The sequence below is a fragment of the Ostrea edulis genome, chromosome 4 (genome assembly GCF_947568905.1).
Source record: "Ostrea edulis chromosome 4, xbOstEdul1.1, whole genome shotgun sequence".
NCBI classification, from domain to species: domain Eukaryota; kingdom Metazoa; phylum Mollusca; class Bivalvia; order Ostreida; family Ostreidae; genus Ostrea; species Ostrea edulis.
Window position 1 is genome coordinate 75339519 of NC_079167.1, and position 21409 is coordinate 75360927.

The 21409-nt window shown below is 36.6% G+C and overlaps 2 protein-coding genes across 4 annotated transcripts in view; one reads left to right on the forward strand and one right to left on the reverse strand.

Annotated features, from left to right (window-relative positions):
- Positions 1-6738: 6738 nt before the first annotated feature.
- On the forward strand, positions 6739-12146 carry LOC125668284 (neurocalcin homolog). The gene is made up of 3 exons (XM_048902212.2): positions 6739-7135; positions 9317-9721; positions 11752-12146. The coding sequence occupies exons 2-3, from the start codon at positions 9344-9346 to the stop codon at positions 11932-11934; spliced, it is 561 nt and encodes a 186-aa protein (XP_048758169.1). The 5' UTR covers positions 6739-7135; positions 9317-9343; the 3' UTR covers positions 11935-12146.
- A 2-nt stretch (positions 12147-12148) lies between these two features.
- Positions 12149-21409, reverse strand: part of LOC125668281 (trafficking protein particle complex subunit 13-like) — a 66327-nt gene continuing 57066 nt past the window's right edge. For all 3 annotated transcript variants that reach the window (XM_048902208.2, XM_048902207.2, XM_048902209.2), the window contains exons 8-11: positions 19012-19213; positions 14981-15081; positions 13106-13259; positions 12149-12882 (exon numbers count right to left, since the gene is read on the reverse strand). In XM_048902208.2, the coding sequence (XP_048758165.1) occupies positions 12784-12882; positions 13106-13259; positions 14981-15081; positions 19012-19213 (556 nt within the window). In that variant the 3' untranslated portion in view covers positions 12149-12783. The remainder of the gene's footprint in view (positions 12883-13105; positions 13260-14980; positions 15082-19011; positions 19214-21409) is intronic.

Consider the following 21409-nt stretch of genomic DNA (forward strand, 5'->3'; position numbering starts at 1 on the left):
TGATATGCTAAGTTAGTTTTAGTACGTTTTGATATGATTTTTAGACGTTGACAGAGGTATTAGTGAAGCGTAGCGGGAACAATAATTCTGGGTAGAGATTGGTAAAGTGCAAAACGAAATCGAAACGAAATCTACCGAACTACCGAAACGAAACGGAACAGATTGTATAACCGAACACTTTTAATTATAATAATTAAAAATGGCATCTCATGCCCCTGTGAAAGTTACCACATGTAAATAAAATTCGCCTCCCCATTGATGTAGGCTTTTGCATGGATTGACTGATACGAAGTTTCGGATCCAGAAAGTTCAGAACGGATGGTTACAGTCTCACAGCTCGGAGGTCTGGGGAAACATACTTAAGGAGGGATGGTGTCGCCGGCGTTGGATCCGCCTTTGAGCATAAATACATGTTTCAGTATTTTTTGCTCTAAAGACAAATTTATATATACAATGACAATGATTTATTTGCACAAGCACAATAACAATTACTGGCAGAGGCACATATTATGGATTATACCATAGAAACAATAATATTCAAAATACAATCAGTGATTTGAATGCATGAATATGGCACCAGACAAAATCATATTATGATATATTGCACTGCATATAAGGTGTACATGAGATAAAGGGACCATAATAGGTACCTTGTATATAGGAATAGTATATGGAGTCATAATATACATGTATATAGGAATAGTCATAGGACTTCCTCATGATATATTGGGATCAGTCGCTTTAAGGGAATTCCTTTGAATTGACAAATCTTCGATAAATTTAGACAGGCATTTCAATACATTATAGGACTTGGAATTCAATAATAACCTTGACCTAATATTGTCATGTGGATATTGTGTATGTAGTATATCAAACGGTGGATTCTGAGTATGTTTTCCCGTATTCTTTATAATTTCTGGTTCCCTTGTTCGTAAGCCTTTTGATTTTACAAAATACTGACTTCCTCCTGGTATCATTGCATTAAATATTTTTCGTTTTCCGTTTCGTTTTCAATTCCCCGTTTTAGCAACACCCCAAATATATAGAGTTATCTGTAGACTTACTGCATATCAGTAATAACTTTGAATATTATACATGTATTATATATCTTGCCGAATTTCCATAATTTTTTTCCATTATTGAAAGTACTCGCACCTCAGCAGTTAGAGATAAAATAAGGGGTTAAACGTTTTCCTGCTTTAGACCCTGTCAGACACCAGCTTCTTCAAACAATGTTTGATGCTAATCGATGGACCGTTTAAAAATGTATCAGTCAACCCGAAAGACCACATCGACAGGGAAGAGAATTTCATTTATGTGTGGCAACTTTCACAGGGACCTGAGATACTGCTTTTTATTATCATGATTACACAGTTCGGTTCTCCAATCTGCTTCGTTTCGGTTGGTTTCGTTTCGTTTCGGTAGGTTTCGTTTTGGCAGACTTCGTTTTGCATTTTACAACCTCCTCTTGAAGGAATATAAGCAATCACTGGCAATGCATCAAATTCACTCATGGATGCCACCGTATTACATCCGAGATCTATGTCGAGTGTGCGAGACATTCGAGGAGTTCCGATTGGGAATATAAGTTCAGCTTGCATTTCAGCGCGCGTGCGTGCGTCCGTCCGGGGTAATGTTTTAAGGACTTTTCCCGTAACGGATGCATGTACAACGTTGGGTCACAATCTTCCCTATAGAAGCATAAGAGTAGTTTGCATTCCAGATTGATTGGTGTACCATGACCTACTTTGGGGCTAAAAGTAGTTCAAATAGTTTTAAATTGCTGGTATTTTTCGATATGGATACAGTTATTGTCCTGAAATGTAGTCACAACCTTCCTCTCAGAGAAAATAAAATACAGATTCTGTTTGCATTTCAGTTTAATTGGTGTATTGTGACCTAATTAGGTCTAAAAGTAGGTCAAATAGTTTCCTAGACTTTTCCTCATTATGGATACAGATTTGCCATCACTGTCCGCCGGGCGTATGATGTACTGCTTTAATAAAAACACCTCACACAGGCTAGTGACGGGTGTATGATGTACTGCTTTAATAAAAACACCTCACAGAGGCTAGTGACGGGTGTATGATGTACTGCTTTAATAAAAACACCCCACACAGGCTAGTGACGGGTGTATCACTCAGTGTGTACAGTTTCCGGCCGGTACTCTTATCTTTTCTGGAACATCTCGTAGGTGGGGGAACTAAAATGTGAATTGTCACCTGGGTCCAAAAGGTTGGGCAATCAAACATGTCTCCACTCTGTACAACTAGCCGACAAACTGTGTACATTCATGATGAGAATGAATGTCTCAATCAAAATTGTAAAATTCATGAGCCTAGGGGTTTGGTGCTAGAGTGTGTTGTTTTGTGTTTCATATGATAATGAAAACGATCTCTTATCTCCTGCACGGCTTGGAGAAAGACTGCGTGCATGTTTATGAAGAATGAAGAGCCGTGTGCCCAGATTATGGAATTCATTATCCCTGGGTTGGGGGTACGGGTTCTAGGGTGGGGCGTAAATGGATATAATGGAAAGAAATACCAAGACCGTCCTAGTTTCTTGTATTGTGGAGAAACGCTGCATAGTTATTAAAGGTTTGCAGATGTGTGAACTCCCCTACCTTTGAGCCAGGGGTTCAAGGTTTAGGGAAGGGGCCCAAATGGGTATACGGTACATTGGACGTGTTGACAAGTTAGCACTAGCAGTTGGGGAGTCTAGAACTCTTTGGAAATACTCTAACACTTCTTATTCTGAAATTCAATGCGTCATTGATAAATTGCATGGTACTCAACATTTTTTGCTACTGTTTGTTACGTTTTACAAATCGAGGTATTAGAAAGTGTTAAACACGTTTATCCATTTAACAAATGAAATTGTTAAATAATGTGTATGATAACAGTTATAATATCTACATCGACAACCCCCTTCTTATTGCGTAACATACGCAAAATGTGCTTACCTTTCGGATCAAAGACTCGATAATTGTTCTGTTTATTTCCTCTTCAGCTGCCAAATTTCACTTAAAATGTGTCCCTCCATTGTTATATCAGCTGAGGGATTCAAGTCCCTGAGAAACTTTTGTTTACTTTGTCATATTTGTTCGGTAATTTGTCTAGTGAAGTTACAAATCTCATTATCATCATCTTATTTTTTCTTTTTGTTGAATCGTTGTTCAAGTGCTACATTTTGCAATTTTTTTAATTACTGTTTTACTGAATTGTTGTCTCATGTACTTGCAGGTACTTTTCACGTCTCAGTATTCTCTATGAAAGGGGAAGATAACGAACAGAGATCAATCTCAAAACTCCTATAAGAAATACAAAATAGAGAGTTTGGCAAACACGGACCCCTGGATATACCAGATGTGGGATCAGGTGCCGAAGAGGAGCAAGCATCCCGTTGACCGGTCACACCCGCCGTGAGTCCAATAACTTGACCAGGTAAACGGAGTTATCCGTAGTCAAAATCAGTGTGTCAAAAACGGCCTAACAATCGATATGACTAAAACAAGTCAGACAGCATTCGACCCAATGATAGGTTGTAATGGCAAACTATCAAATTATTAAAGATGTGTTTAGACTTTACATAAATTCTGGTCTGTATCCTTCAAGATGAGGCACCATTTTTATTTTCTATAATTGAAATACATACTCCATCCAAAACTTAAATGTAATTTTTGCAATTTTATTCACAGCTAAATACTTCTTTTGTAATTTTTTTTTTAAAATTACATATTTTAATATTTAAAAATTTCAAAGGTCCAGTATTTTATTGCAAATGGTCTCTAGTATACTCAACTTGGACATGAAATAAAACATGCATACAATATCAGTATTATTGCTTAAAAGATAGTTGAATTGAAAGTTTGAAATACTTTATATTTTTTGTTCATTGATACATCTGCAGAAAAAAAAATATATAAAGTTGGAGTCCTCTATCTGTATGTAAGTCAAAATAAATGTGTGTCCTAATGCATTTTGCACCGGTCCCAACTCCTCAATAAATATTGACCGGTCCCTAAGGCTAAAGTGAAGCTTGCGTAACGCGCCTTCTGGTGAGAGAGTGGGGTGCGACCCGAATTTCATCCTCAGCTCTAGATACATATATATTATTACTACAGTAACTTGATCCGAAGAGTCGTATCGCGTCGAGTTGACAGGCGCGGATCATCAGATCACACGAGACGCGAAGCGTCGAGTTTGATCTGATGATCCGCGCCTGTCAACGAGACGTGATCCAACTCTTCGGATCAAGCCACTGTAGTAATGATAAATTTATTATATACCCCCCTTATGCATTTTAAATCCACATTTATAAGATAATAAATGTAATCCAAATTATCAAAAACATAACGCAGTTTCGTTTGTGACGCGGTCAATATTTTCTACAAATAACGTTGCGTTGATGCATTGTGACGTCATTGTGACGGCATCATTTTCAGAGGATACTGATACGGAATCAGAAAATCACAGTCTGGTGATCCGGAAAACCGGATCACACGCTGTGAAATCCACAGTATCAAAGAATGATACAATTGATGGGTATATAATAAAGGGTGTTACTGTACGTCACAATGAGTTTTCGTTTTTATCACAGAACTTTAGTTAAAAACGTCACAATCAATGGGATTGTTTGTAGATTCCTGTGACATCAGTCACTGTCCTAATGCTGACGTTATTCTATTGTGATGACACAGTAAAAAAAATATTTAACGTCGGATGGCAACTAGCTATCTTATCTGGATTTTCGTGTGTATGTACATCGTTATCTCCGAAAATCCAAAAAAGTCGAGTTCAGTTGAAAGAACCACGTATTTCATTAAGCATGGACCTTTTGATGTTTTTTGGATTTCCCATATTTTGTGGTGTCGCAGCATATTTAGGATGTAAATTCGCGGAATTCTCCAGTGAAGGTATTCCATGTCCAAGACTCGGTGAATGGAAATTAGGTCCCAGCTCCCAGCTCTACCACTATCGACAGTGGGCAGAGAAAATGGCTGAGAAAGAGGAGGCAGCTGTACCAAGCAAAGACATCGTATACGTCGTCCCCGTCCTCTCTGATTCGTCTATTGACGACAGTTCCAGAGTTGTGACTGTCCTCGAATGTCCAGGGCTGTACGGGACGTGTGGGGTGGAAAGGGGTGAGGAGATCGTTGTTTGCAATCCTATGTTCACAGAGGAGTGACATTCTGAGGTTGCTGGGGAGAATGACTGACCTACACGTTAAAGAAGTTGCAGGGGTTGTGCTGCGTCGTAGTGTGGGACTCGGAGGAACGACTTTGCGTGTGTCAAGATATTTCAGATCAACAGAAAGAACGCGTGAGAACAAAAAACAAAAACAAAAAAACAAAAAAAAACCCAAAAAACACTGAAATTGTTTGTTACAATAATCCCAAGTAACATGAAAGTTCTACGCTTGCCCCCAAAATATATGTACATTTTTAAGCTGTAAACCTGTCGATTTTTATTTCTATTTTAGATATAAAATCAATTATGATTACGCTTTCTGGACTGAAAAGAGTCATGTCAGTATGTACACATGTTTATTGTCAGTCAATAGTATACCCCAGCAATTGTACAATGTTGATTCAAGTGTGAAATTGTCAAAGTATCAGCGTTGATATATGGAGAGAGAAAAATTAACGTTCAAACAGCATCAAAGATGCAAAGTGGAAAATGTTTTTGTTTTTTTTAACGTTGGGCTTTCTAGTGGTTTATACAGGTTAAGAATACGTTGGGCTTTTGTTGATTTTACAACGTTGAATGAGAAAACCAGGTTTTGCTACTAGAGGATTTTGTATCAATAATTATTACTTTACATGTATGTTTATCTGAATGATTCTTTGAAATGTTTATATTTTACTGAGAGAGAGAGAGAGAGAGAGAGAGAGAGAGAGCACCACTTAACTATACCGATGTTTTTTGTCAATAATAAAATATATTCAAGTATGCTGCATCATTGTTTCGTATCTTGATAAAAACATTGACCTTTCAACTCAACATGATACCAAGCTGAACAACAAATTTCAGATTTAATTTGTATGTATGATGAAGGATATTTCCAGAGGAGAGACGAGTAATTTCTGCATGTATAATCGACGAAAATAGCCCCAATGCTTATAGACCCCGGACCCCAAAATACAGAACAACCCAGATATTTATTTCCTGTATTTCACTGGTTCCCTTCGTAAATTTGATATTATACAATTTTAGCGTTATAACCCATGGTTTTTATTTGACATGAACCGTGTAGCTTTTCTTCTGACAATTTCGGGTGATGTGTGGAATAGTGGTACTGGTGAGACGCACCTGCTGACCATTAAAGGTGTGTTTCAATCACTATTCAAGAACACAGCCTTGACCTATCCTGAACGTAAATTCAGTTTTGAAATGTCAATCAACGAAAAATTCAACGTTTCGACGCATACTACCCACAATCCTCTGTTTCTCCGCACACGACTTCAGGCAAAAGTTTGGTTTCGACGTTATCTTAAATTTCCAGGAAGTTTTAAAACCGTCTCAACATTGAAAATGAAATTTTGAATCAACGTTGACGTGCCTGTGGACGATACTGAACGCGTCACAGGTACCAGTACAGCATTTCCTGAAATATATACGGACAACAACAAACAGTTGTAATTTAATGAATCCGATGTTCCCTAAACTAAGCCATCATTCCTTCGAGGACCTCTTTTCACAGAACTACAGTTTAATCAATATACTTTTTTTCTGCAGTCTCTGTAAACTGGTGTAAATACCCAGTTTTTCAATATTGTATCAGGATCGGCTTTGCTGAAGCTTACGGTTGTTAACTCATACACGTATATGTAATAAGTTAAAGGTAAAATAAATATACTGTAAATAATGTCTTATCATGAATGGTTGACTCATTAGACGAAAGCTGAAACTGACAGGATTTGACAATATACTGTAATTACATCCCAAAAAATTAACGCGTACACTGCAACTCGAAACTCGGTTTAAATTATAAATGAATGATAACGTGTGTTTTGATGCCATCGCGACGCGCCAGAATCTGTCTGTGGTATAGTGACATGTAGGAACAAGCCCTGAACGTGGACACAATTCCTGGAAATCTTATGAGATAAATGGGAGAAGTATCGCTATATTAGGTAAGTGTTGCGTATAAGATATCTGAATTTTAATTCATCTTTAATTCGTTGCAAAAATATTTCACCTTTTTCCCCACGAAACGATTCATACAGTTCGCTGTCCCTTATTTTCATTGTATGTATCTTGCTTAACGTCTCTAGAGAGAATTTTTCACTCATATGGAGACGCCACCAAGACCGGCGAGTGGCTTCAAATTTAGGCCTTTGAGCAGTGAGGGTTCTTTAGCGTGCCACACCTACTGCGACATGGGACATCCGGTTATTTTTAGCCGTGACATTCACACCTGATGCCGAGCGTTTGGCGATGGAACTGTCACTAACTGTTTTAACGACATAGGTTTGTCGCGGTCGGGATTCGAACCCCGGCCTAATTCCGCATGCGGTGCGAACGCTCTAACCTCTAGACCACCCTTATTTTGAATAATTCCAGTATTTTATTATGCACCGATAGAAGGCCAATATCTAAAGCTTACAAAAAGCATGAAACTTTGCTGTCGATGGTCGCTTTGGTAATTTTCCAATTTGAACTTTTTAGTTCACCTGAACTGAAAGCTCAAGTGAGCTTTTCTGATCGCCTATTGTCCGTCGTCTGTCTGTAAACTTTTTACATTTTCTTCTCCAGAACCACTGGGTCAATTATAACCAAACTTGGCCAAAAACATCCTTGGGTGAAGGGGCTTTCAAGTTTATTCAAATGAAGGGCCATGCCCCCTTCAAAGATGAGATAATCACAAAAAAGCAAAAATAGGGTGGGGTCATTAAAAAATCTTTTTCTCAAGAACCACTGGGTCAGAAGAGCTGAAATTTATATGAAAGCTTTCTGAGATAGTGTAGATTCAAGTTTGTTAAAATCATGGCCCCCGGGGGTAGGATGGGGCCACAGTAGGGGATCAAAGTTTTACATAACTAATAAATAGAATTTTTATTTTTTTAAATTTCCCCCCTTAAGAACCATTGGGCCAAAGAAGTTTACATTTGCACGAAAGATTCCGGACATAGTGCAGATTCAAGTTTGTAAAAAGCATGGTCCCCAGGGGTAAGATGGGGCCAAAGTAGGGGTTCAAAATTTTACATACAAATATATAGGGAAAATCATTAAAAATCTTCTGATGAAAAATCACTGGGCCAGAAAAGTTTATGTTTGCATGAAATCTTCCTGACATGGTGCAGTCCCCGGGAGTAGGTTGGGGCCACAACAGGGATCAAAGTTTTACATGCGAATATACATATATAGGAAATAGATATGAGCCAAGGTGACTCGGATGAGCGATGTGGCCCATGGGCCTCGTGTTGGTCTTGTTTCGAGCACTGTACTGCAGACTACTGCTAGGTAATCTCGAAAAGCTAGCAAGCTTATAATATTCCCCGGTGTTTATCAATGTTTCCCGGTGTTTATCGATCTTGGTGTTTATCGATCTTTCTCGGTGTTTATCGATCTTTCTCCATGTTTATCGATTATCATAGAAGCTTATCGGTTTCATTCGAGTTATGACCCGGTTTGGGGGAGATTTTCGGAAGGGTCAGGAGTTCCCTGTTAGATTAAACACTAAAACTAAAAGTCACCCTTTTGTAACTTTTCAAGGCACCGATTAAGCACTTTTTAAATTTCATGCAACAATGGTATAAATACTTTTTTAACATGTAGGGATTTTGTCTCCAAATCACTGTTTAGAATTTATCAATTTTTGCTTAAACATTTTTCTGTGGGACAAGCCCCCCATTGAGGGATAAGCCCTTGACACCCATTTCGTCTTTAAACCCCTCCCCGTTTTGTTTGGAAAATGCTACATCCGCTACTAGTGAAATGGGAATAAGCATCTGTCCTGCAATTCAGTCATCTAGTGTCTTGAGATCGAGAAAAAGCAGTCCATTTTATAGTTAAATACTTTTTTTACATTTATTTATAATAGGCGTTGTCCGAATTGGACACGTGTTTTTAAGAAAGTGAAGACATTTAATGTTGAGAGTGAGAATAAAGAATGTACGCGTTGGAAACTGGACTGTGATATTTGAGAAGTAATATGTCTGGTTGGGGGTAGGGTAGTATATAATATTTTGGGTGAGAAGGTAATGTTATCTTCGTGTCTGTGCTCCGTCTTTGACCATTTTCCCCCTGGTTTTCAATTTAATTAAATTTTGTTAATGTCTTACCATTTATTACATAAATATATACAATTTTAGTGACAGGCTCTTGACAGTATTAGGACAATGGGCAAGCAAAGTAGCAAACTGAAACCAGAGACGCTACAGGACCTCAAGACACAGACGAAATTCAGCGATACGGAACTCCTGGACTGGTACAAAGGATTCCTATTCGAATGCCCTAGCGGGGAATTGTCTGTGGAGGAATTTCGTAAAATGTACAGAAGTCTTTTCCCAAACGGGAATGCTGAAAAATTCGCCGAACACGTCTTTCGAGCGTTCGATGAAAATCGAGACGGGACTTTAGATTTTCGTGAATTCATGTGTGCTCTTAGCGTCAGTTCGAGGGGAACAGTTGAAACAAAAGCAAAACTGGCCTTCAAGATCTACGATTTAGACAAGGATGGATTCATAACTCAAAACGAAATGGTGGAAATTCTTAAGGTAAGAATTCCATTCACCAGGACGAGGACAGAATTGGTTGTTAACTGTACCGCTTTTAGTACGTCGCTGAAAGTAGGTATTTGTGTCTGTTGATATTCACATTGCAGGGAATATATACAACAAAAGAACAAGGCACATGGGCGTTACATCGGTCACCAAAGTATCACACTTTTCACTCCAAAAACTGGATGTCGTCAGTTATTCATAATACCACTGTTATTACAAAGATCAAAATAATACCGCGGTCATTATTCTACGATATACCTTCATATGTATTAACTGAATACGAGAAAATTGATACACATCTCGCTAGCACTTAGAGTTTTGCTAATGCAACAAGAAAATCGATGACTGATGATTCAATTTTATAATCATAAAAATCAATCAATATATATTGTAAAACAAATTCATAAATGACTGAAAAACATTTGTCATTCGATATAAACCAATTGTCTGCAATGCACTGGTCTGCATTCCGAGGTCGATACACTTGTAAACATGGCGATGCACTGACAAGTTTTTAACTGTATTCAACGCAATTGATATAATCTGTTAACATCGAACTAAATACTTGAATATTTTCTCTCTCAAAATAGTGTAGTAAATAGGCCTATATGGACTGTGGATATCGGCCTGGATAGCTCAGTGGTTAGAGCACCTGAATAGTAATACAGGGGTCCCGGGTTCGATTTCCCGGTCCAGCCAAAGATTTTCTCCTCTCTCCTATATGTATATACTACAATAGACTAAGAATACTCCAACCATCTCACATCTTCCGTCCGGCAAAAAAAAAAAAAAAAAAAAAAAATGTAGGTAGTTTTTGAAACTGCCGTGACGTCACAGTGACCTAATTCGTAGCTATATAGGAAAACGATTGGCTGTATATTTCCTGTATTTTCCAGGGGATCCGAGGGTCGACCACCATCGTCGCCTGCTGCAACAAACCTAGTGTAGCAGGACCCCTAATGGGCAGTCTGCACTATAAATCTACACCATCGTTATATTTCCGAGCCGTATTAGAAAAGGAATAATGTTCTCGTTTTTGTGTATGTTGTTAGATAACCTTGAAATGTTATTATGAAATATAAAAGCCGATGTGTTATTTTTGAAAACTTTTTGAGACCAAGGAGGTTATCCTGCAACATATACGAAAACGCGATCATTATTTCTTAATTTAATGCAAGGGGGGGGGGGGGATATAGTGATCAACCTGTGTTTACAGTCCTGCGTTTTTCCAGATTTTTTAATTGGGGGGGGGGGGGGGGGGGGGGGGGGCAAGGCAAACCCCTGCAGTCAGAGTTTTGTTGACCTAATTTTGAAAGAGTTATATACCTTGAACCTAGCAAACGTTACCAATGAGTTGGATATCAAGTTTGTGAGCTTCGTTGACCAACTTTTGAAAGATATATACAGATCGTTTTCGTATGACGTCATTTTACTATAAGTCGCCATGCAGGAAGTTCAAAGGATGACTTTTCTTGTTTGAGTACCCAAATTTAAACTTGTGAAACAATATTTGGTATAAAATCATTACTCTTTGAAAATTGTGAATTAGTGGAAGTTCTAATTTATGTATATGCTTCTGGAAAACAAAGCTTTATACCGTACAGGAAGTTTGAAGGTGGCCAAAGGAAAGTAACACACACAAACTATCCTTAACAAATTTCAGAGATTAGACAGTTTTTTGATAATTATTTATGGCTATTCCTGCAGCTTTTAAATTGAAAATTTATCCAACAATTTCTACCAGTGGGTTACAGATCATGAAAGAGTTATGGACCCTGACAATGAGGAATCCTTTTGTATTGTTTGCCATCACAATAATGTCTATATTTTTCTTCATTCAAAATTTATCAATAACATTGATTTTGGTCAAATGACCAAGGTTCAACATTGACTGATTAATCAAAAGAACACTTTTTTTTTTACGCCTGTGAACCACAATTTTGTATGCCTTTCTAAACAAGCTAATTGAAAGAGAGATCTCAAAATCCACAAAGCCCTCGCTAACTTTTCAACACACTTTGTAGGCAATGAACAAGATGACAACAGAAAGCAAGAAAGGTCTATCAGCTGAGGAGAAAACGAGAGAAATTTTTCTGAGAATGGACAAGAACCAGGATGGGAACCTATCGATGTCTGAATTCATCAAAGGAGTACAAACTGATGCCTCTATCATGCATCTCCTCACATCTGCCTCCAGTACAGACTGAACCAATGTTCCATAGAGATCAGCACAATCAATATTTCTGTGGTCAAAAACATTCAGTTGAGTTTCATATCTCAGATTAAGTGTTGTATGTTCATATAAGATAGTAACAAAAAACCCAAATGAAAATCCATTCAAATTGTTTAAAAAAGAAATATAATGCCTTAAAATGGACTTTGACCATGGAACCTAATCAACATTAAAATTTATCAGGCACCTTTTGTTTTCGTGGTTTTTTAATGCATAAAACAATTTGCACAAATATGGATCACAAATACACATATTGACACGAACAATGGGAAGCACAAATGTAGCTAGTATGGTTTGAAACAAATGGACTAACAAACAGAAATCTTATGTTCTCTTTCTAAAAAAAAAGCTTTACTTAACAACATTATTTTACATTCATGACAACCGTGTTGCATTAAAAATGTTTGATTATTGCACTTCAATAAATATACACTGAATGTGTTCTTAGTTTACACACTGGAAGTACAGCGTTACACGATACATTATACTCCGTAGCTAATTGCATGTTCTACTGCACAGTTAAAAGACAAAGCTATTATGCAACTAAATACGATAATGTACCAAAATGGATGCACTTCTACGGTAATCTTGATGAAATATCTATTCATTAGCCAGTCGTCATCAAGTCATCCATACATCATATTCTCAAGAGATTGTAAAATTCTTCAAAAAAGGATCAGAATATGCAACAAAATGGTGAAATCTTATCCCCTGGAAGCCAGTCCTTGGTTTCGAATCGCAGACCTCGTCTGACACTCATTATTTTTGGCACCAGTACACATGTATCAATGTCACTGATTGGACCAGTACACATGTATCAATGTCACTGATTGGAGTCATTGTATATGAACACCGAGGCCAGCTCGTCATGTTCATAGGTTCTCTTCAGGAAATTATCTGTTATCCTTAATCCTGATATTGTCTATAAAGAGAAAAATATTCTGTACAAAAAATTTGTAAAATGACCAATTCCTTGAAATGCAATAGTTTTTTTTTTTATGACTGATAAATTAGTCAGGCTTGATAGATCTATTCCCTCAGTTTTGTAGATTTGATCAGGGATTTGTAATGTGAACTATTTTCAAACACAAACTTTCTGAAATGCAACATCCGTTTGCATTCATTGGTAATGATGAATGTATAACCTGTAATCCTGGAATGGTGGCTATCAGATTGAGTTTAAGGTCCAGATTTTCCTTTGGGACCAATTTACCCAGTTGTCTCCCCGAGATTCCTGTCCAGACAAGTCCACTGGGCTGACTGTTTTGGAGGGTCAAGGTTAAATCCATGGTTCTTTCACTTAAAGTAAATAATACCAAAAATTTCAAGTTAATTTTATTTTATGATAAATAAACCATACTATAGCACATTATTTCAAATATATTTTACGAAGAATAAAGCAACGACACTCCAACCCCCTCCCTAATATATATATATAAACTTCTATAAGAGAACTATCTTAAAGAGGAATGCTACACCAAATAAATTTGATATAGATAAAAAATGGAAGAAATGTACAACAATATTAGTCAAACAAGAAGTCCAAGGGCCAAACCACTCACCTGAGTCACCTTGGCCCATATCTAAAGATTTTCCTTATATATTTGCATGTAAAATTTACCCATGGGGGCCATGATTTTCACAAACTTGAATCTGCACTATGTAAGGAAGCTTTCATGTAAATGTAGACCTCTCTGACCCAGTGATTCTTGAGAAGAAGATTTTTAAAAGATTTTCCCTATATCTTTGTATGCAAAATTTGATCCGCTATTGTGGCCCCACTCTACCCCCGAGGGCCATGCTTTTAACAAACATGAATCTGCACTATGTCAGGAAGCTTACAGGTAAATGTAAACCTCTGACCCAGTGATTCTTGAGAAGATTTTTAATGATTTTCCCAATATATTTGTATGTAAAACTTTGATCCCCTATTGTGGCCCCATCCTACCCCCGGGGGCCATGATTTTAACATACTTGAATCTACACTTTGTCAGGAAGCTTTTATGTAAATCTCAGCTCTTCTGGCTCATTGGTTCGTGAGAAGATTTTTAAAGATTTTCCCTATATATTGCTATGTAAAACTTTGATCCCCTATTGTGGCCCCAACCTACCCATTGGGGGCCATGATTTTAACAAACTTGAATGTGCACTGTCAAGAAGCTTTCATGTAAATTTGTACTTTCCTGGTCCAGTGGTTCTTGAGGAGAAGATATTTAAAGATTTTTCCTATACATTTGTATGTGAAATTTTGATCCCCTATTGTGGTTCCATCCTACCCATAGGGGGCCATGGTTTTAACAAATTTGAATTTGCACTATGTCAGGAAGCTTTCATGTAAATGTAAACCTTTCTGACCCATTGATTCTTGTGAAGATTTTTAAAGATTTTCCCCTATAAATTTGTATGTAAAACTTTGATCCCCTATTGTGGCCCCATCCTACCCCCAGGGGGGGGGCATGATTTTAACAAATTTGAATCTGCACTTCGCCAGGAAGCTTTCATGTAAATTTGTACTTTCCAGGCCCAGTGGATCTTGAGAAGATTTTTAAATGACCCCACCCTATTTTTGTGATTATCTCCCCTTTGAAGGGGGCATGGCCCTTCATTTAAACAAACTTGAAAGCTCTTCACCCAAGGATACTTTTTGCCAAGTTTGGTTGAAATTGGCCCCGTGATTCTGGAGAAGTGGAAAATGCAAAAAGTTTACAGACAGATGGACAGACAGACGACGAACAACATGCAATGAGAAAAGCTCACTTGAGGTTTCAGCTCAGGTGAGCTAAAAATACAGTTTTAGTAGAAAGAAATCTAAAAAAAAAATTAAAACCTCTGTTGGTTTCAAGCCCATGATCTACAGTTCAGCAGTCGACATGCTAATCTACTCAGCTAGGCAATGATATTTGAGATGAATAGACAAATATTTCTGATAATTATATTTTCATCCAAGTTTTAAAAGGAAGTTGGCCATTATGAGGATGAATAGTACCTCCTTAAGTTTAATATTCACTGGGAGAACGTACCAACAATTTGTAATCCTGCAGATGATGGTGAATGATGACTCCAACACAACAGAATCTGGAGTCTCCTCTAAGCTTACTTTAATGTCCCCATAGCCAGGAGCCTGTAACGAAATAATTATACTGATACTTCACCAACATGATCTACAACATCACATCACACCAAGCTCATCATCACATCATCATACCAAGCTCAGTATCACATCATCATACCAAGCTCAACATCACACCAAGCTCAACATCACATCATCATGCCTAGCTCAACATCACATCATCATACCAAGCTCATCATCACATCATACCAAGCTCAGCATAACACCATCATACCAAGCTCAACATCACATCATACCAAGCTCAACATCATCATCACACCAAGCTCAACATCATCATCACATTAAGCTCAACATCACATCATCATACCAAGCTCACATCATCATACCAAGCTCAACATCACATTATCATACCAAGCTCATCATCACATCATACCAAGCTCATCATCACATCATACCATCCTCAACATCACATCATCATACCAAGCTCAACATCACATCATACCAAGCTCATCATCACATCATACCAAGCTCAACATCACATCATCATACCAAGCTCATCATCACACCAAGCTCATCATCACATCATACCAAGCTCATCATCACATCATACCATCCTCAACATCACATCATCATACCAAGCTCATCATCACATCATACCAAGCTCATCATCACATCATACCATCCTCAACATCACATCATCATACCAAGCTCATCATCACATCATACCAAGCTCATCATCATACCAAGCTCAACATCACATTATCATACCAAGCTCATCATCACATCATACCAAGCTCATCATCACATCATACCATCCTCAACATCACATCATCATACCAAGCTCAACATCACATCATACCAAGCTCATCATCACATCATACCAAGCTCAACATCACATCATCATACCAAGCTCATCATCACACCAAGCTCATCATCACATCATACCAAGCTCATCATCACATCATACCATCCTCAACATCACATCATCATACCAAGCTCATCATCACATCATACCAAGCTCATCATCACATCATACCATCCTCAACATCACATCATCATACCAAGCTCATCATCACATCATACCAAGCTCATCATCACATCATACCATCCTCAACATCACATCATCATACCAAGCTCATCATCACATCATACCAAGCTCATCATCATACCAAGCTCAACATCACATTATCATACCAAGCTCATCATCACATCATACCAAGCTCATCATCACATCATACCATCCTCAACATCACATCATCATACCAAGCTCAACATCACATCATACCAAGCTCATCATCACATCATACCAAGCTCAACATCACATCATCATACCAAGCTCATCATCACACCAAGCTCATCATCACATCATACCAAGCTCATCATCACATCATACCATCCTCAACATCACATCATCATACCAAGCTCATCATCACATCATACCAAGCTCATCATCACATCATACCATCCTCAACATCACATCATCATACCAAGCTCATCATCACATCATACCAAGCTCATCATCACATCATACCATCCTCAACATCACATCATCATACCAAGCTCATCATCACATCATACCAAGCTCATCATCATACCAAGCTCAACATCACATCCTCATACCAAGCTCATCATCACATCCTCATACCAAGCTCAACATCACATCCTCCTACCAAGCTCAACATCACATCATCATACCAAGCTCAGCATTTTGAATACACTAATGACCCATAAGAAAAATAAATTCAATGTAAGGTATATGTTGATTGATACTGATATTTACAAAATGACCTTTGTCTGAAAGTCATTTGACTATTACTTATATGTGTGATATATAATCAATACCTATTCAGACACTATTGAAACAAGGAACTTTGTAAATGTTCTGAGTGACTTTGACCTTTCCAAAAATGACCTTAAGAAACCTAGTTCCAAAAGATCAATTAACTTTTGAAATATTGTTGAAATGATGGTTATTTTTTCCATACACAAGGTATTGGTTCTGAGTGCCCTTAACCTTTACAAAATGACCTTGAGTGTCCTTTGTCTGAAAATATTTTGCCTGTTATTTATTTATGTGATATATTATCAGTACCTGTTCAAGAACTAACTTTTTCCTTATATAAGGAATATGTTGAATGACCTTGAGCTTTCCAAAATGACCTTGAGTGACCTTTATTTGAAACCACTTAACTGTTACTTCTTTGTGTGAATTAGATCAATACCTGTTCAAAACTGTTGATTTTTCCTTATATAAGGTATATGTTCTGAGTGACCTTGACCTTTCCAAAAGTCCCTTGTCCCAAGGAATATTTAATATCAATTATGATCAATTTCTGATGAAAAGTTTAGGAGATGGGAACTTTTATATCAAAAACTGTTGAAACGAAGGACTTTCACATGTTCTTAGTGACTTTGACCTTTTCAAAATGACCTTGAAAGACCTTGGTCCACAAGTCTTTGTCTCAAGGAACATTTGTGATCAATTCTATCAATTTCTGATGAAAGGTTTAGGAGATAGGAGCTTGGATGAACGCACAGACATGATGGCAACTATATGCTTCTCTGAAATTTTTCGGGGAGCATAAAAAACCTCTGTGAAAAATAGGCATTTTTTGTCAAAATCCAAAAATGCAACAAAACGTCTTGTTTGTGATGTCCTAATTCTGGATCTTTGTCAATTTGATCAAATTGAAAATAACAACTGTGTTGCAAATATTGCACAAAATACACTTCATTTTGAAACAAAAGGGCACAAACTGATTTTAGTGGGCAAATGGAATCTTTATCATATATAATTCTTAGGTTAACTTTTGACCAAAAAAATTGGGGTTAATATCAAATTTCAGATATGTTGCAATGGTGTTTTAACTTGAACTGTAAGTTACAGCTATCATTAAAATCTGTCTTGGATAGCTGTAACTTACAGTTCAAGTTGAGACATAGAGACGGAGAGATCAACACAGACACGATGATTCCAAGATATTGATACCCCATAAATTCCTTGTATATACGTATTTTATATTACATGGCTAACAACACTCTTACATATGAAAGGTGAAGATATTGATACCCCATAAATTCCTTGTATATACGTATTTTATATTACATGGCTAACAACACTCTTACATATGAAAGGTGAAGATATTGATACCCCATAAATTCCTTGTATATACGTATTTTATATTACATGGCTAACAACACTCTTACATATGAAAGGTGAAGATATTGATACCCCATAAATTCCTTGTATATACGTATTTTATATTACATGGCTAACAACACTCTTACATATGAAAGGTGAAGATATTGATACCCCATAAATTCCTTGTATATACGTATTTTATATTACATGGCTAACAACACTCTTACATATGAAAGGTGAAGATATTGATACCCCATAAATTCCTTGTATATACGTATTTTATATTACATGGCTAACAACACTCTTACATATGAAAGGTGAAGATATTGATACCCCATAAATTCCTTGTATATACGTATTTTATATTACATGGCTAACAACACTCTTACATATGAAAGGTGAAGATATTGATACCCCATAAATTCCTTGTATATACGTATTTTATATTACATGGCTAACAACACTCTTACATATGAAAGGTGAAGATATTGATACCCCATAAATTCCTTGTATATACGTATTTTATATTACATGGCTAACAACACTCTTACATATTCTTTATTGCCAATAAGGAATTGATATTCTTGATATAAGAGACAAGATGAAATAATGATGCCAGCAGAAACTTCATTTTCAACTTCAAATTTTTCTTTTTCTGGTATTGCATTTTGTTAGCAATAGAATTTATCTGAGAACTTAATTATAATGTTAAAAAAACCCCCCCAAAAAACAAAAAATTGTTAAAAAAACAACAACAACAAAAAACCCAACAACAAACTTGCTTTTCAACACACATATATACTGTTTGTTTATGATTCCCTGTTTGGAGATGTACCCACCACTCTCTGTAACTGGCTCGTCTGCAGCCTCCCACGCTCCCCAATGTTCGTCTTCCACACGATGTCAATTTTCCCAATGTCGGTCACTCCTTTCATGACCTTGTTTTGCTTGATGACTTCAGGCTTTGGAATCAGGCAGTAAAGATATTGACGGATATCCATGGGATTTAAGTAATTAACCTTGCCAAACACCATCTCTTTTCTGGAGGTATGATAAATATATTGTCAGATAAATGATTATACTGCACAATTTATGTGTCTCTTACAGAAGGAGGAAGAAATAAAACAGTCACAAAGATTTCTCCAAGACAACTACCCCCGCTGAAAAGGTTTAATTTGCTTAAATTAGATGCATGCAGTAATAAACTTCCCTTTATGTTGCATTATTCCTCTGTGAAGGGTTACTAGGAATTCTTTTTTTCCAGAAACATTTCTAATAACTGAAGTCCAGGCTATGAAAGATAACTCTTTAATACCAAATTGTTTTAGAAAGCTATGTACTCTGTACTCCGACTGACTCGATCTCAATACAGATCAATCTCACTACCTACTGACTCGATCTCAATACATATCAATCTCACTACATATAATCTGTATCTCGTAATTCACCTTGCACAGGCTCCACTTAAATCTCCTGCTGTAGTGGACAAAATCTCCTGCTGTATTATACTGATCAATTTGATAAATATTGGTCTCTGCATTTTCTTACACATCAAAGTAGATGAACATTGATATTTGTCATTTGCAATTTCTAACCATTTATATTTCATTGAAACTAAATATATTTCCAGACCATGATACATAAAATCGTGACATCTGTGGTGAGAAGTACAAGGTAAGGTTAAAACCTAATGTACTCTATCATAGTGAATTCAGTTAGGCGCGCAGCTGCCAATAACAAAGTAGGTGTACACATCATTTACAAAGAGAGAGAGAGAGAGAGAGAGAGAGAGAGAGAGAGAGAAAGAGAGATATATTTGTGCCTTAAAAATAACTGCATTATATAGTCTCAGTTTATAACTTAATCAGCATCATAATGTCCATTCAATCAAATTTAGTCCTTTTTTTGAATTTCAAATCATTAACATCATGTTGAATATCACTTGATTATCGAATATCATTGATATTTCATTCGCTATCCTATATGAACATGTAGTAGACGGATTAGATCAGTACTCTTTACCATATGTACCAGTCAAAATGAAAAAATTCGTGAAACGAACATAAAGCCAGTCCAAACACACTTTAGAAAACAATTTTGTGAATTCTTTAGGGTTTGGAAATGACAAGAGACCCACCCTGTTTCTATGCACAAAAAATAGGTTATTTCATTGGTAACACCTAAAAGCTTCTAGGGGCTTTGTGCCCCTTGGGCCCTGGACCCACAGGGGGCCTCAAGGTGGCCCCCAGACCCCTTGCCATACTTTTGCGATCACATAATTTTTTTTCTGGCTTTGCACCTGCCAATCATTTTAATTTTTTGTTTTAGCATTCATATATATATATATATATATATATATATATATCACTATGAAACTGAAACATTCAAGACACACTGCCTGAAGAGCCGTAAGGCGAAAGTACGAGCAGGAACTGATTGTTGATTATTATGTGATCATTTTGGATTTTATTCTTTTAAATTATTTAACAACTGTGCCGATTTCTTCATTTATTTTTTGATATTATATATATATATATATATATATACAATGTATATATATATGTATATGTGTGTGTATATATATATATATATATAGTTTGTAAATAAAGAATTCGGTATTTGATACAGTAAATACATCCAATAATAAAAGTCAAGAAACACAAAACTCGAATAACATTTCACTGTTAGCGCTTTCGGCTTTAATGCCTCTTCAGACAGTTATAAAAAATAACTGTCTGAAGAGGCATTAAAGCCGAAAGCGCTAACAGTGAAATGTTATTCGAGTTTTGTGTTTCTTGACTTTTATTATTGGATATATATATATATATATATATATATATATATATATACACACACATTGTATATACACACACACATACATACACAAGCATGTAAGAAAGGTGATGATAATGATATATATTGAAAAGAAGAAAATGTTCAGTGGACCCAAGTACTCCACACAGGTCATGGATACATACATCTGTATCATCACTCATGTAAAAAATAATGTCCGTATGTATCTCATACATTTCTAAACATCTGTTGTTTCCTCACTTTTGTATTTGCACTTATTATATCTGACCACAGAATGTAGAATTTATCATTGTTTAATATCATGATCATACATTCATTATTTGCAATATATTTCATAAATGGTACAGAGTTTCAGATGAATGGAAATTTCATTTGCCACAATCCATTAAGTATTACAGAAACAATGCAGCGAGATTTTGTTCT

What these genes read in the sequence shown, in the direction of transcription:
- LOC125668284 (XM_048902212.2), top strand. Translation starts at nt 9,344, where the DNA reads ATGGGCAAGCAAAGTAGCAAACTGAAACCAGAGACGCTACAGGACCTC. An exon ending in AAATGGTGGAAATTCTTAAG is followed by an intron (nt 9,722 to 11,751) that starts GTAAGAATTCCA and finishes CACACTTTGTAG; the next exon opens with GCAATGAACAAGATGACAAC.